The sequence below is a fragment of the Cryptomeria japonica genome, chromosome 3 (assembly GCF_030272615.1).
Source record: "Cryptomeria japonica chromosome 3, Sugi_1.0, whole genome shotgun sequence".
Classification (NCBI taxonomy): Eukaryota; Viridiplantae; Streptophyta; class Pinopsida; order Cupressales; family Cupressaceae; genus Cryptomeria; species Cryptomeria japonica.
In genome coordinates this window covers 475804807-475819181 of record NC_081407.1, presented here as the reverse complement: position 1 = coordinate 475819181, position 14375 = coordinate 475804807, and the positions used below count along the sequence as shown (strand labels likewise).

At 37.0% G+C, this 14375-nt stretch overlaps 1 protein-coding gene across 3 annotated transcripts in view; it reads right to left on the bottom strand.

The window, feature by feature from the left end:
- Positions 1 to 4197, bottom strand: part of LOC131029577 (uncharacterized) — a 136005-nt gene extending 131808 nt beyond the window's left edge. For all 3 annotated transcript variants that reach the window (XM_057960101.2, XM_057960100.2, XM_057960102.2), the window contains exon 1: positions 3841 to 4197. In XM_057960101.2, coding sequence (XP_057816084.1) covers positions 3841 to 4068 — 228 coding nt within the window. In that variant the 5' untranslated portion in view covers positions 4069 to 4197. The remainder of the gene's footprint in view (positions 1 to 3840) is intronic.
- Between the last annotated feature and the right edge of the window lie 10178 nt (positions 4198 to 14375).

Below are 14375 nucleotides of genomic sequence, written 5' to 3'. Positions count from 1 at the left end.
GGGTCTAGTGTAATCCTTGGCTGACCATCTCTAGTCTTCTTCTCTATAATAATTGCATGTGCGAATAAAGATATATTTTACTACTGTGTCTGGTATGCATTGTCATGTATATTATTTTTCCTGTATTTGATTTAGCAGATATAGCAGTAAACACTTGGATCTATTGCCCAAATCCACCCTCATAAAGCAAGAATATAATAAGGAATTTACTATATGAAGCAGGCACCAACCTACTGTAGATACCAATCCCCAATTACATTTGCAATCACCAACCTACATGAGACACCAATCCCACCGAAATACAATTGATATGAATTGTGTACCTTCAAGACTGAATAAACATCTTGCTTTGATCTGAACACACTTCAGAACCTCCTCGCATAGTGCATATGATCTTCAATTGAAACTGCACAATAATTGGGATGTAATTCACATAGCATCACCCACATACTCACACATCACTCACACCTTATGGATATTACATTAATAGGCACACTAGGAATGAACCTAGATCAACTACATATGTGTGTTTGTTACAATGATTATTACATTCACATGGTGGCCTAGAAAAAGCTGAATACAACTACAAGTCAGCCAAAACCATACACCTACAAGTCAGCCAAAACCATACACCTACACCAACCATGTAATAGGCTAGGTCCGAAAGCCCACACGTTACTCCAAAAGAAGGAACACACTATGGTTACCCAATGTAGACTTGTCTGGTCCCAAAAGTCTTCCACACACTATCTCCGAAGAGCACACATTACAAACCTCTGGTGTATCAAACTGGAACATCAACACAGTTGACCGACATAGCATACTGAGAAACTTTGTCAATACTTTCTATCTGATGAGGCTCAACCTCTATCTAGAATATGAAACTTCATAAGTGGCTTTACTCTTCTTACAATCTGTAGGTCATAACTCTTAACTACGGTTGAATGCCGAATAGAACAAGTTGCCAATGCAAACACATTGTCTAAGGAATAGACCTCAATAACATACTGCAGATACCTCTAGGTCACCTTCAAAAACTAGAATAGATGTATGATGATATTGCAGTCATACTGCAACTGATCTTACCAACATAACTTGTCACTATACTTCTAGATTGTTACTGTCCTTTTGGAACTCAAATGCTTAGACATAGACATGACAGTAATTGTGATATTTGTGGCTATACAATTACATGCTGATTCAACTCCACAGTGTGCTCCTTTGACATACCTTTGACATCAATAACAACATAAATTCAACTTTATCATCTTCTTTAATAGAAATTGGATGTGTGGAGAAACAACTTAGAAAGGAGACATCTCATCTTAGGGGAAAAAAGGTTGTAGAGAACGTGCAATTTCTTGTTGTATAAGAGGACTTGATGAAGTCAGTTCAAAAGAAAAGCGATCCACTTCCCCATGGTTTGTAATGAATGTCTTCCTCCAAATATGCTTTACCTTTAGATCAAGACAAGATGCTTTGAAATGGCCAAAATTTTGACAATGAAAAAATCTAGGAGAGGCACCTTCCATTTTTAAACATTGACACCATTTTCCTAATTTTGATTCTAAAGAAATGGTTTCTAGAAGAGGTTTGAAAACATCCATTTGAACACAAATTTGCACTTAAATTCCAAAGCAACCCTCCAAAACATTTTTACCTACAAACATGAATTAGTCCAAAGAATTTCCAAATTAGAGAGGATCATATGTCCCAAAATTTTGAGGGGATAATATATAGGTGCAGCCATACGAGGACCATTTTTATTCTACAAGCAATGGGGTTGAATTTTGGTTGCCAGTCTTGAAGGAAAATATCTATCCCATCCATCAATTAGAGTCCCCCATGCATTATTTTTTTACTTTGCCACTTGATCTAGACTAGAGAAAGAGAAAAAACCTTTGGGTAGAAATTTGATTTGAAAATTCTCCCACTAATTTATAATAATCCATTTTTCCAAGCCTCCCTTACCCAAAAGTTGGCAAGTTTTCCAATAAGTGCCACAATTTTGAAAGAATTAATTTTCTTATCCAAATCTTTACCTAAGAAACCAATCTTAATTTCCTCACCATCTAATTACCTACCATTCTTGGAAAGATTCAATCCTAACCTTATGGCATCTCTCACCAAGATTCGATTTGCACCCTTTGCCACCTTGAATGGCACCATTCCATCTCCGAAGAGAGTAAAAAGACTCTCACTAGTTGTCAAAGAATATTTCTTTGAGCACAAAATTCACATTGCTTCTCATTGTGCTCCCAAGAATATTAGTATAGTTAAACTATTGAAATAGAATAAATTCTATAAACCCTAGATAATGCATCATTAACACACTTTTCTTATCTTTGCAATACAAAATATTAAAAAACATATGCTTGTGATTTGCATGCCCACTTAAATTTCCGCTCATTAAGATCACATTAAAAAGGTACTACAAATTATTATGGTCAATCTTAACAATGAATCTTCCACAAACCAAATATTGCATGAACTTATTTAATGCATGCATTACTGTCGGCACATCCTCATCATAAATAGAAAACAACTCCTTGTCATTTAGATTGTGAATCTCAAAGGCCATGGACCTACCACATTGCAGCAAATAGCTCTACTTTGCAATCAGGTCACATCACAATCAACAATGAATGTTAAAGAAAAATATGGAATGGCCAAGATGAGACTAATATTTTTGAGGTTCATGAAAGCATAGTTAGCTGGATCTGTTTATTCAAATCTATCTTTCTCACTCAAATCTATAAGTGTGTCAGCTAAGTAATAAAATCCTTTGACAAAGCACCAATAGAAACTGCATCATCCTAGGAACCCTATCATCTGAATCATTTTGGTGCACCACAAACAAAGATGCTTTCTTTGACAAATAGATTATTAATCTTCATGAAATTCAAAACAAGCTCAAGGTAGGGTAAGTGATCTTGCGAATTCTCTACACAAACAAAATTTCATCAAAAACACCAAAAGAATTTCCAGGGATAAGGATGAAACACTTCATTAATGGTAGCCTAGAAAGTTGTTTGTGCTGTGAGAAAGTAACGTGCAAATTCATAGTTTCCATGGTGCATCCTAAATGTACACTTTTATGTGTATCCTCAAATCTCATCTTAATCTAATGGTAACCAAACCTCAAGTCATTTTTAGAGAAAATAGTTGAATGCAACTAGTAAATCAGCTCACCCACTTTATAAATAAAAAATGGGAACTTTATAGACTTGTTGTTCAATGCAAGATAATCAACGCACGTGAAAAAAGGACTCTCTTTCTTCTAAACCAACAGCATTGGTGCAGCAACTGGCATCTCGCTTGGAACAATGTACACTGTGTCAAATAAATCATGTACCATGTTTTCAATGGTGTCCTTGAACAACTTGGGATGTCAATAGGGGCAAAAATTTCCCATCTTTATGACATATCCTTGACCACTTTCTAGTAGAAGCCCATTGGAAAAGGTCACCAAACACTTGGTACTCTGCATAACCTGTTATTCTATGTTGGTTTTTCCTAAACTTGTTGAAGTATGCAAACCTTTCAGGGTGTGACAGCTGATAACACAAACCTTATTTCATTCGAACTAGGATAGTTTCAAGGGGTTGTATAAGTTTTCCTGCTTGGGTTCTTATCTTGGAGCAATTTTCCGGCTTGTACAATAATTCCATCCAATTTAGCTAGTTCAAGAATCTCAACATATCTCACTGAGTTTTAAGTCATATTTTCAGTCACTTACAACCATATATAAGTTTGTCTAGACGTTGGAACTTGCAACACCATAAACCAGCATGCAATGTAAAGCAAAAGAGAGAGCAAAAGCATAGCAGATAAATTTACCTTCAAAATAGAAACAGCAACCTCATCTTCGCCATGGCCATTGCTGATACACAGAAGAGATTTCTTTGCCTCAACTGCAAACCTTGCCGTACACCCTCTTCTATTTCCATTAATAACAACACTAACTGAATTGTAAGGAGTAGCCAACACCATTGGCGCTGCCATTTCCGGTCTCTTTCTTCTCTCCTCCTCATTCCTTGTTTCTTTATATCTCAGATTTCCCGTCATTTCGCTCAATTCCTGCTCACATTCTTATCATGCCATCGCTCTTTCACCCGCCATCACTACCAAATTCTGTCTAAATTTTGATGTCCATTTTTCAAAATTCACCAACAAGCTTTCTTTACGTGAGCTTTTACGTCTATGTTTATTAGTTCCTGCTAAGATACGACTCAAATTTATTCTTCTATTAATTTAATCCATCATTATACTAATTCTAAGAAACATTCTATAATTTTTATTTTATTTTTTTTCACATAATCATATAAATATATATATATCATTTTTCTCTGTTTTATTGATAGAAATAATATAATATTTAATTTTCCCTTTTTATATTATAAATATCCAATTCATTTATTTGTCACATCAAATTAAATATGCCAAATGAACTTTACACGGCATAACAATAATGATCACGGCCTAGCCAATACTTTAATCAAAGGCATATTTGACATGAACAATTCAGATCTTTTATGGCACCAAATTATTTAATTAAATTATATTACAAATACCATTTAAACTCTAATTTTAGAATATTAAAATTAAGTTCTAAATTGATAATTGTAATTTTAGCAGGCTCTTCGAAAATTTAAGATCTTTGTTCATGAAGTTTAAAAAAAAATAACCATAAGAGATAAAATATTGGGCTAATTAATATGTGCCTAATTCTTTCTATGATAGATGGATAATGTGAAACAATTACAAGGTCATAGAATAATGAAACAAATGATTTATTATTTTGAGTTTAATTTTTTAAGATGATTAAATAAAAAAATGTAATATATAATTAATATAAATATTTTTAAAAATATTTTATTATAAATTATCTTTGAAAATTAATTCAAATTATTTAAAAAATAAATTTTAACTACTTTTACATTATTAATTAATAAATATTTATTTTTAAATAATTTTATTTTGTTTGAAATAATTATTTCTATTTTCTTTTGAAAATAAATTAACTTTTAAGATAACAAAACAATTAATCTATTATGTAAAAAATTTAACACATTTAAAAAAAGAAATTAAAACCATTAAAAATATATATTTAAAATATTCAAAAAAACTTTCAAAAAACTATTTTAAGGTAAGCTTGTTGTTTAACTCATTTAAAAAGGTAAGTGTATATATATATATATATATATATATATATATATATATATATATATATATATATATATATATATATATATATATATATATATATATATATATATATATATATATATATATATATATATATATTATTTTCAATTAATTTAATAATGATGTTTTTTTATTAATATATATTAAAATAAAAAAGAGCTAATATTAATAAAAATTTATAATTTTTATAATTAAATTTAATTAATTAATTTTATGATTATACATATGTTTTAAAGTATAATTATAAATATTATTATTTTATATATTAATTAATAATAGTAGGCTCATAATCAATAATAACCAATGGATTAATAATACTCACACCAAAGCATAATGGACGTCGTTACTATTTCATATTGTTCCCATATAGACAATAGATAGTTTGAAGAACAGTAATTGTAAACAATTAGAAACCATAATTGTTACATAACTAGCTATTTTTCAAAGAATGTCAACAAATAGACCTCTAATATTTTCACAAGTTTGATGTATTAATGCAACTATCCCCTAACTATGGCATGCAATTCTTATATTTTGAGCATGAGTTAGTGCTCCAGAATGGATCATAAAAACTATTTATGTTTAATTAAGCCCTAATCTCAATTCACCAATCATATTGTCCAACTATGCAATTTGAAGACAAACTCAGGTACCCTTTTAAGACAATTCGGTAGAGAAATAGAGTTGGCAAAAAACAGAGGTAGGAAGCAAATGTAGATAGGTTCTGGACTGATGTAGAGTAATCTAAAAAACTAGTAACTGAAGGAGCAATTCTTACAATTTGAACATCATTGTACTAAGCACATAAATTTCTTTGCAAATAGCTACCAAATAATAATTATAATATGATGGCAGTGGAGGCTGTGCAGGGAGGGGTGGAGTTGCGGGAGCTGGGGGTTGAACGATGGACTACGAGCAGGGGGTTGTGTTGTGTGCGGCTGGGGTTTGGGTTCTTCTCCGGGTCCGTGGTTGGCCAGTGGGGCAGGGGGTTGTGGTTGGCATTGTCTTTCGGTGGTGTTTGGGAGGGGTGGGGCCTTGGTTGTCGGGTCTTCTTGCTTGCCCCCTTTAGGATGTGGGTTTTTTATTTTTTTTGTGAGGTCCAATGTCGAGTATTGGTGGAGAGGCCTCGATGGCACTTCCCGCCATGGATTTTCGTGCTACGGTGGGTTCAAAATCCCCATCCCAAAGTATGAAGACTTTTAATAATAATGTTTTTTCCTCAGACTCGGGGTCTGGTAACTTTTTGATGGCTCTCATATTACGAAGATCAATGGTTGTCTAGAGAGATGCATTGAGACATCGAGGTTGATTATTCCTCCGTAAATGATAGCTAAAGATGTTGAATACTTTTCAAAACACTCGCTATATTGCACATTTTTGGGGATGGGGGTTTCTCTGCAGTTTTTGGAAAATTGGGCGCAAAGGACTTGGGCACTGGAAGGGGAAATGGAGATTATGCTGCTGGCAAACAACTACTTCATGGTTACTTTCAACTATATGGAGGATCGCAATAGGGTTTTTGAAGGAGGCCCGTATTTTTACAACCAGGTGGGGTTGTTCATCAAACCTTAGCATGCAGGGTTTAACCCTTTGGAGGAGCTCCCAAATAGGGTTCCAATGTGGGTTCGTTTACTGCAGTTTCCAATGGAATGCTGTCGGGAGGATGTGTTGTGGATGCTTGCCTCACTACTTGAGAATCTAGTGGGATCTTCAACGCAAACCCTGGGGAGAAAGGTAATGACTTTTGCTTGTATTTGTGTTGAAATTGACCTTAGTAAACCTTTGCTAAATGCTATAGATATGTGTGTGGGCTCTTATTCTTGGGTTCAGTAGTTGGATTATGAGACTTTACCATTTCGGTGTGGTCTGTGTCACGAGTATGGTCATCTACAGCGCAAGTGTCCCAGATATAAACTAGTGGTCCGCCAACCTCAGCAGTCGGCCCATAACCTAGATGGGGATGATAAAGGAAAGGTTGCTATGTCGAATGAGGTAGTGGGTGTTGATGTTTTTGTCTCAGTTAAGACAAAGAACAAGAATAGAGGACAAAAGAGGTCCTTGTAGGAGAGACGGGAGGAGGATACCTTCAACAGATTCGAAGCCTTGGATGACCTTAGCCAATAGGAAGTGAATCTGGGGTTAATCCCTTTGGATCAAGGTGCTTCAAGGGTGGTTTTGGGAAGCGTGATCGGGGACTCTACCCAAGCTCTGCAAGTGGTTGGAAGCCATCAAATGGAGATGGATCAGCCAATAATGGTCCAGTTGGGAACCACTTCTGGTACGGAAGTAAATTTGGCTAGGGGGGAGGGTTCTTCGATAGCTCAGAAATTGGAACCTGCTAGGGTTAAAAGTAATAAGACCTCTGTACACCTGGGTCTTCATCAGAAAGATATTAAGCAAGGTGCTTCGGAGAAGAATTCGAAGGTTGGCAGAAAGAAGGATTTGGATAAGATCAAATTGATGGGGGATAATTTGGTTGAGTCGGGGTCAGTAAAGACTCTGGATTCTTACTTTTCCAATCTTCTGAAATGATTGTGCTATCATGGAATGTAAGGGGCTTGAGCAGTGGCCCTAGACAAAGTTGTTCGGGAATTGATTAGGAGTCATTCTCCTGATGTCCTGTTCCTGCAGGAAACTAAAATTTATGTGGAAAGTATGATGGGTGTGGTGCTGAAGTTGTGGGGGTGAGGCGGGTGTCAGTGTGTTGGGGCAGTTGGCTCCTCTGGAGGGGTGGCCTGCCTTTGGAACCCCTTGATGATTCGTCCTATTTTGTGGGTTGCTTCCAGATCTTCTTTGTCTGGGGTTGCCTCTAGTCTTGAGACTGGGGAATATATCTTGTTTACTAACATTATGCCCTCACTGATCTTCAAGGTAAGCATAATTTATGGTCTCGTGTTTCTTTTATGCAAGGGCTATTCCCTTTTCATCCCTGGATTATGGCAAGAGATTTTAATGTCATTTTAGAGTTGTGTGAGAAGAATGGTGGTGTTATGCATTTGGAACCTTCTTCTTTCCTTCTTCGGGACAATATATCTCCATTGCATCTTGTTGACATTAAGCCTAGTAATGGTTTGTTCACTTGGAACAACGGGAGGGTAGGGGAGTATTGGATTGTAGAGAGGCTGGACCGCTTTCTGGTTTCTAGTTTTTGGGTTGGTGGGGGGTGGTCCACATGTTTGGAGATTCTTAACTGGAGAGGGTCGGACCACTGGCCCATAAAGTTGGTGTCTTCTTCGGCTCGAGTCGCTTGCTCTCCTTCATTCAAATTCCAGCTTATGTGATTGTGGGATCCTTCTTTGCAGGATCATGTTGCAGGGTGGTGGAGGAAAGGGAGGCCAACCTTTGGCACTGCTATGTACACTTTTGCCAAGCAGCTGCAATTTGTTAAGGTTCAGCTTAAACGGTGGAACTGCCAGTATTTCAGGAATATTTTTCGTGCTAAGAAAGTTGCTTAATTAGTGTTGAATGACATTAGCAGGGAAATAAGAGAGCATGGTTTGTCTGAAGCCTTGCTTAGGGAGGAAGACAGGGCTGTCAAGGATTTAGAGGAATGGGAGCTTAGGGAGGAAATCTATTGGAAACAAAGAACTTGTATTGATTGGCTTCAAGTGGGGGACAAGAATACTGTGTTCTTCTTCAATTCAGTGAAAGCAAGAAGACATGGCAATTATATTCCTATTGTGGTCAATGATAGAGGTGAGCAGTGTTTATCCTTGCAAGAGGTCTCTAGGGAGGCTTTATAGTATTTTTGGTCCCTCTTTAGTGAGGATTCTCAAGGGGAATCAAAAGAGGAGAATCAAGTTCTTGCTTGTATTCCTTCTATAGTTACTAGGGAGATGAACGAGAAGCTTATGGGTCCTATTTTGCTAGAAGAACTTGAGAGGATTATTTTTCTCATGAGGAAAGGAAAAGCCCTTGGTCCAGATGGGTTCCCAATTGAGTTCTTTCAAGATTTATGGGATATTATCAAATTGGACTTATTGGAGGTGGTCCAAGAGTCTTAAAGGAATAAGCAGATGCTTCATGCTTTGAATGTGACTTTCATTGCACTAATCCCCAAGTGTGATGGGGTTGACCGGTTAGGCCAATTTCGTCCTATCTCTCTTTATAATGTGATCTATAAGATCATTTCTAAGTTGATAATGGAGAGGTTGAAGAACTGGCTTGGGGATGTCATCTCTGAGGAGCAAAGTGGGTTTGTGGAAGGTCGCCAAATATTGGATGGTGCGGTCATTGCTACTGAGGCCATTCATTCTATGGTGGCTTCCAAGGAAAAAGCTATGTTTATTAAGCTGGATATGGCTAAGGCTTATGATAGAGTCCGTTGGTCCCTTCTCCAGAAGATCCTTAGGGCCTTTGGCTTTGCTAATGAATGGATTCAATGGGTAATGAGTTGTGTTACATCTACCTCCTTCTCTATGCTATTCAATGGAGATCATACAGAGTTGTTTGGTGCTTCTAGGGGTCTTCGCCAAGGGGACCCCCTCTCCCTATACTTATTCATTCTTCTGGTTGAGGGTCTAGGGAGGTTGATTAAGCATAATGTGGGTCTGGGTATTATTCAAGGTTGGAATTCGGGAAATGACCTACATCCTCAATCCCATTTGCAGTTTGTAGATGACACGGCCCTGATGGGACTAGCCCAGATTAGAGAAGCCTTGAATCTGCACAAAGTTTTGGATGTTTATCTTGTCACCTCAAGTTAGTTGATCAATGAGGATAAATCTCCCATTCTCTTCTTCAACACACCAGGAAATATTCAGAGGAGGATTGCTCATATTTTGAGATTCCAGGTCGGTTCTCTTCCCTTGACTTACCTAGGTATTCCTATCTCTACTGGTAACCCTCCTAGGGATTCGTGGTAGGGTATCTTGGACAAATTTTGCATGAAGGTTGAACATTGGACACACATATGGTTATCCTTTGTTGGGAGGGTTCAACTGATCCAGTCGGTGGTTCAGGCTCTTTTGATTTATCGGTGTATGCTCCAAGTGGCTCCTAAGTGGTTCTTGAAGGGATTGGATTCTCTGGCAAGGCAATTCTTATGGGCAGGCAGCCTGTCCTCCTACAAATGGTGTCTTGTCAATTAGGACTTGGTGTGTAGCCTGAAGCAGTCGAGTGGGATCGGTTTAAGGTAGTCTATTTTATTTGGGGAGGCTTTGGCAGCTAAATTGTACTGGAGATGGTGTGTTGAACAGGATCGAGGCTGGGCTAGGATTTTGGCTTGCAAATACATGTAGAGGATCCCGAAGGAGGAAATCACAAGGTATCCACTTGAGGGAAAAGGTTCTTCGATTTGGAGTACTCTCAAGAAAGGGGCTTCTCTTATAAAGGCATGACTTTTTTGGATATGTAAGAGGGGGGAAGAGGTTCTTTTCTGGTTTGATTCTTGGGATGGGTATCCCCCCATCGTTGATTAGTTTCCCAATCTTGGGAACCTTTACCAGAGGTTCCTAGAGGCAGGATGGTCTAGGGTGAGCGAATTTAAGGTTGTTTATAGATGTGGGTGTTTGGAGTTGGAGTGGTGGAAGGCTCCTAATGAATGGCCGATTGCTAGTATGGATGAAGAGTGTGTTGAGCTGTATGGCATTTTGGCAAGTAGACATTGTATCTCTCTTAAGGGTAGGGATAGACTTGCTTGGTCCCTGAATCCTAAGGGTGTTTTCACTGTTGCTAGTGGTTACCAAGAGTTGTTGTCCCGAAGATTGGAGGGGAGGGAGGTGCCTTGGTGGAAACAAGTGTGGAATATTTTTTCTTGGCCGAAGTGTAACTATTTTGCTTGGACTTTGACTTTGAATAAATGTCTTACTTGGGAAAACATCCGTAAGAGGGGATTCCTTGGGCTTTCCATCTATGTTTTGTGTGGTAATGAGGAGGAGGATTCCTCACACTTGTTCTTCAGATGCCCTTTCTCGCTGCTAATTTGGCATTACTGGTGGGGGTGTAGAAGCATCCTTGTGTTCATGTGGATTCTTTGGTGGAGTTTTGGAGCAGGTTGGGCAGGCCTCCTATCTTGTCCTCTTTTCTCCAGACTGTCTGGCATATTGGGCCCATTTTCATTCTGTGGAAGATCTGGCTGGAGAGGAATAGGAGGATCTTTAGGGAGTTCAGATTGTTAGTTCAACAAGTGTGGAATAGAATCATTGGTATGATTCAGGAGACAGTGGAAGCTAAATGTGCGGTGAATTTTCCTCTGGATAGAGGAGAGGATGATATTGTGAGTAGGTTGGTTCTGCAAGAGATGACATCTACCTTGGCATGTGTCATGAGAAGTAGACATGTGATGAAGAAGGTTCAAAGGATGGGAAGGTGGATGCTCCCTTAGGATGAATCCATCAAGATTAACATCGATGGCTCCTCTAGGGGTAATCTGGGCCATGCTGGGATTGGCAGTGTTGGTAGGGATAGTAGGGGTGAGGTGGTTTTCTTCTTCTCGGTGCATAAAGGGCGACAGTCTAATAAGTTTATGGAAGGATTATCAATTTTCTATTCCCTGGAGCAGGCCTTGGAGTTGGGGTGGCGGCAGGTTATCTGTGAATCGGATTCGCAAATTATTGTTAACTTGTTGATTGAGCAGAAGGTGAGTGGGATGCATTGGCAGTTGGCAGGGATCGTTCACCAGAAACTTGAAATTAGTTCTATGATGGAGAAGGTGCCTTTCATCCACATTCCTTGTGAATGAAATAGAGCAGTTGATTGTTTGGCTAAGTGGGCCTCAGAACATGATGATGATTGGAAAGTTGAAGGTTGGGAGCAACTCTCCCCGGATTACTGTCAGGACCTGCATAAGATATTTGCTAAGGATATGGATAGTTATGAAGCCGGCTGATTTTGGGTTGGGCTTGTGGTCCCCCCTGGGGCCTTGAGACTATGGTTCTCTCTTGGGTTGGGTTTGTGTTCCCCTCTTGGGGCTCTGAGACTCTGGTTCTCTATTTTAATTCTTGATTTTATTCTTCAATAAAGTTTTTACCCCTTTATTCAAAAAATAATTATAATATGATAATTTTTCACAAAGTACAATGAGTTTAGGCTACTATATTTTGTGAGAGGATAGTAACACTAACATAAATTAACTATAGAATCTTCTATCTCTCTTTATCTTCCCATTTATCTCTCTCATTCCTCTCTCTCAATCTCTCCCTATTTCTATCTCCCTCTCTATCTCTCCCTTTGTCCATATTTATTTGTATATCTCTACTCTCTGTTTATTTACATGTTTATCTCTTTGTCTCTCTCTTCCTCTCCCCTCTATTTCTTCTTATATCTCTATCTCTTTATTACTCTATCTCATCATTTATATCTTTGTATATCTCTCCCTCTTCCTCTATATCTCTCTATCTACCTATCTCCCTCTCCCCCCTTTGTCTCTAGACATATCTCATCTCTCTTCCACTCTCCCTCCCTAGACGTACATATCTATATCTCTTTACCCCTCTTATCTCTATCTCTCCATATTTATTCTTTCTTCTTTTCTATTTTCTACTCTATACTAGTTACACTATTGGTAGGAACATGGCATATTGTGTCTCTTGTTTGACTCAGAACTTTGAAAATGACAGACCATAATTGAATGTGGGAAGTTTACACAACATATCAAAAGTTTTAATTTGTTTAGCTAACCCATGTGAAATCATGTAGTGTGATATCATCTCAATAAGTTATTTTTTTTAAGTGTGTTTTTTAAATAAAAAATATTTATTTTTAGTGAAAAATTCATTTTAAAATAATAATATATATAATGTTAGTAGATTTCTACAATCTATGATAGTGTTGTATGTTGCTTTTGGGTTTGATTGTGTGAGTATTTTTTGCATCAATGTTTCAAATCACACTTTGTGATCCATCATTAAAAAAATAAAGAGCAATAGGAGTTTTTAATATGCTCTTTGATTATCCTCGTGATGGATCATAGAGTGTGATCTTAAACATTGATGCAAAAAATATTTACACGATCAAATCTAGTGGCAACAGATAGACAAAAATATACTAAACAAAGAAAAATTAGTTTCACCTTTGCTAAAAGAGCCCATGGAAGGAAATACAAAATGTCACTTGTGATGAGTATAGTGTTGTAATAGTAGTAATGATGGGACAACATATATGCAACAATCAAGATGCACCTAGCTTAAATCACAAGTTGGTCAAATCACACACACTAAGTTTTGGATTTTCAAGTTGGTCAAAAACTTTTATTTTATGTTTTTCGAGTCACTGTGGCAATTGGGTTCCTCATTGTCAGCCTCTTGCATTAATTGTATTTCTTCCACATGATGGGGCAACATGTGATTGTTGCTTAAATCACACACACTAAGTTCTGGATTTTCAAGTTGGTCAAAAACTTTTATTTTATGTATTTGTGTCACTGTGGCAATTGGGTTCATCATTGTCAACCTCTTGCATTAATTGTATTTCTTCCACAATACTTTGTGAGATGACGTTAGTAAGTTTCAAAAAATAATTAACATAAAATGCAAAGTGTTTTTCTATTTTTGGTTGGTACTTCTTGTTTTTTATGTTTCATTATTTTCCATTGGTACTTCTTATTTTTTATGTTTAAGTTTAGCTACTACTTTTTGTTCTAATCTAAGTTAAGTTTAGTTGTATTAAGTTTCCCTTGTAGCTTACTTTAGTTCCCCTATGGCAGGCTTAAAAATAATATATTCTTTTTTATTTTTTATTTTTTGCTAGGTAAAAGGCTATAGCCAAAGCATTTTATTAATATAAAACTAAGTACATCTTCGTTCAGTGTGGGCATCGGTAGGAAATAACGGAATCAAGAAAACCTCTGGTCTTGCCCGGGACCCATAGGATCCAAAAATCTAGAAGTAAATACAAGATAATCACAAAGTCGAACCTTACGACTAATTTCCCCCAGTATACAAATGGCCAGATACAATTAAGCCTTACAACTCATAATCTCCAAATCCCAAGACTAAGCCTAAAATATAGTAATCCCATCTGTATGAACCAATTTTGCTTTCATCGGGTTCTCCTCTGCAAAGTTGCTTAGGTGCACCTGCATCAACCAAATATAACAACCTTTCTCAACCACATTATTAAAATTATTAATCTTCATATAATTCAATCATCAATAATCTATCTAAAATAAATTACACAATGTTGATAGCAGATCCTCGTAAAATCATTTTGTGAATCTGTCTCTAATC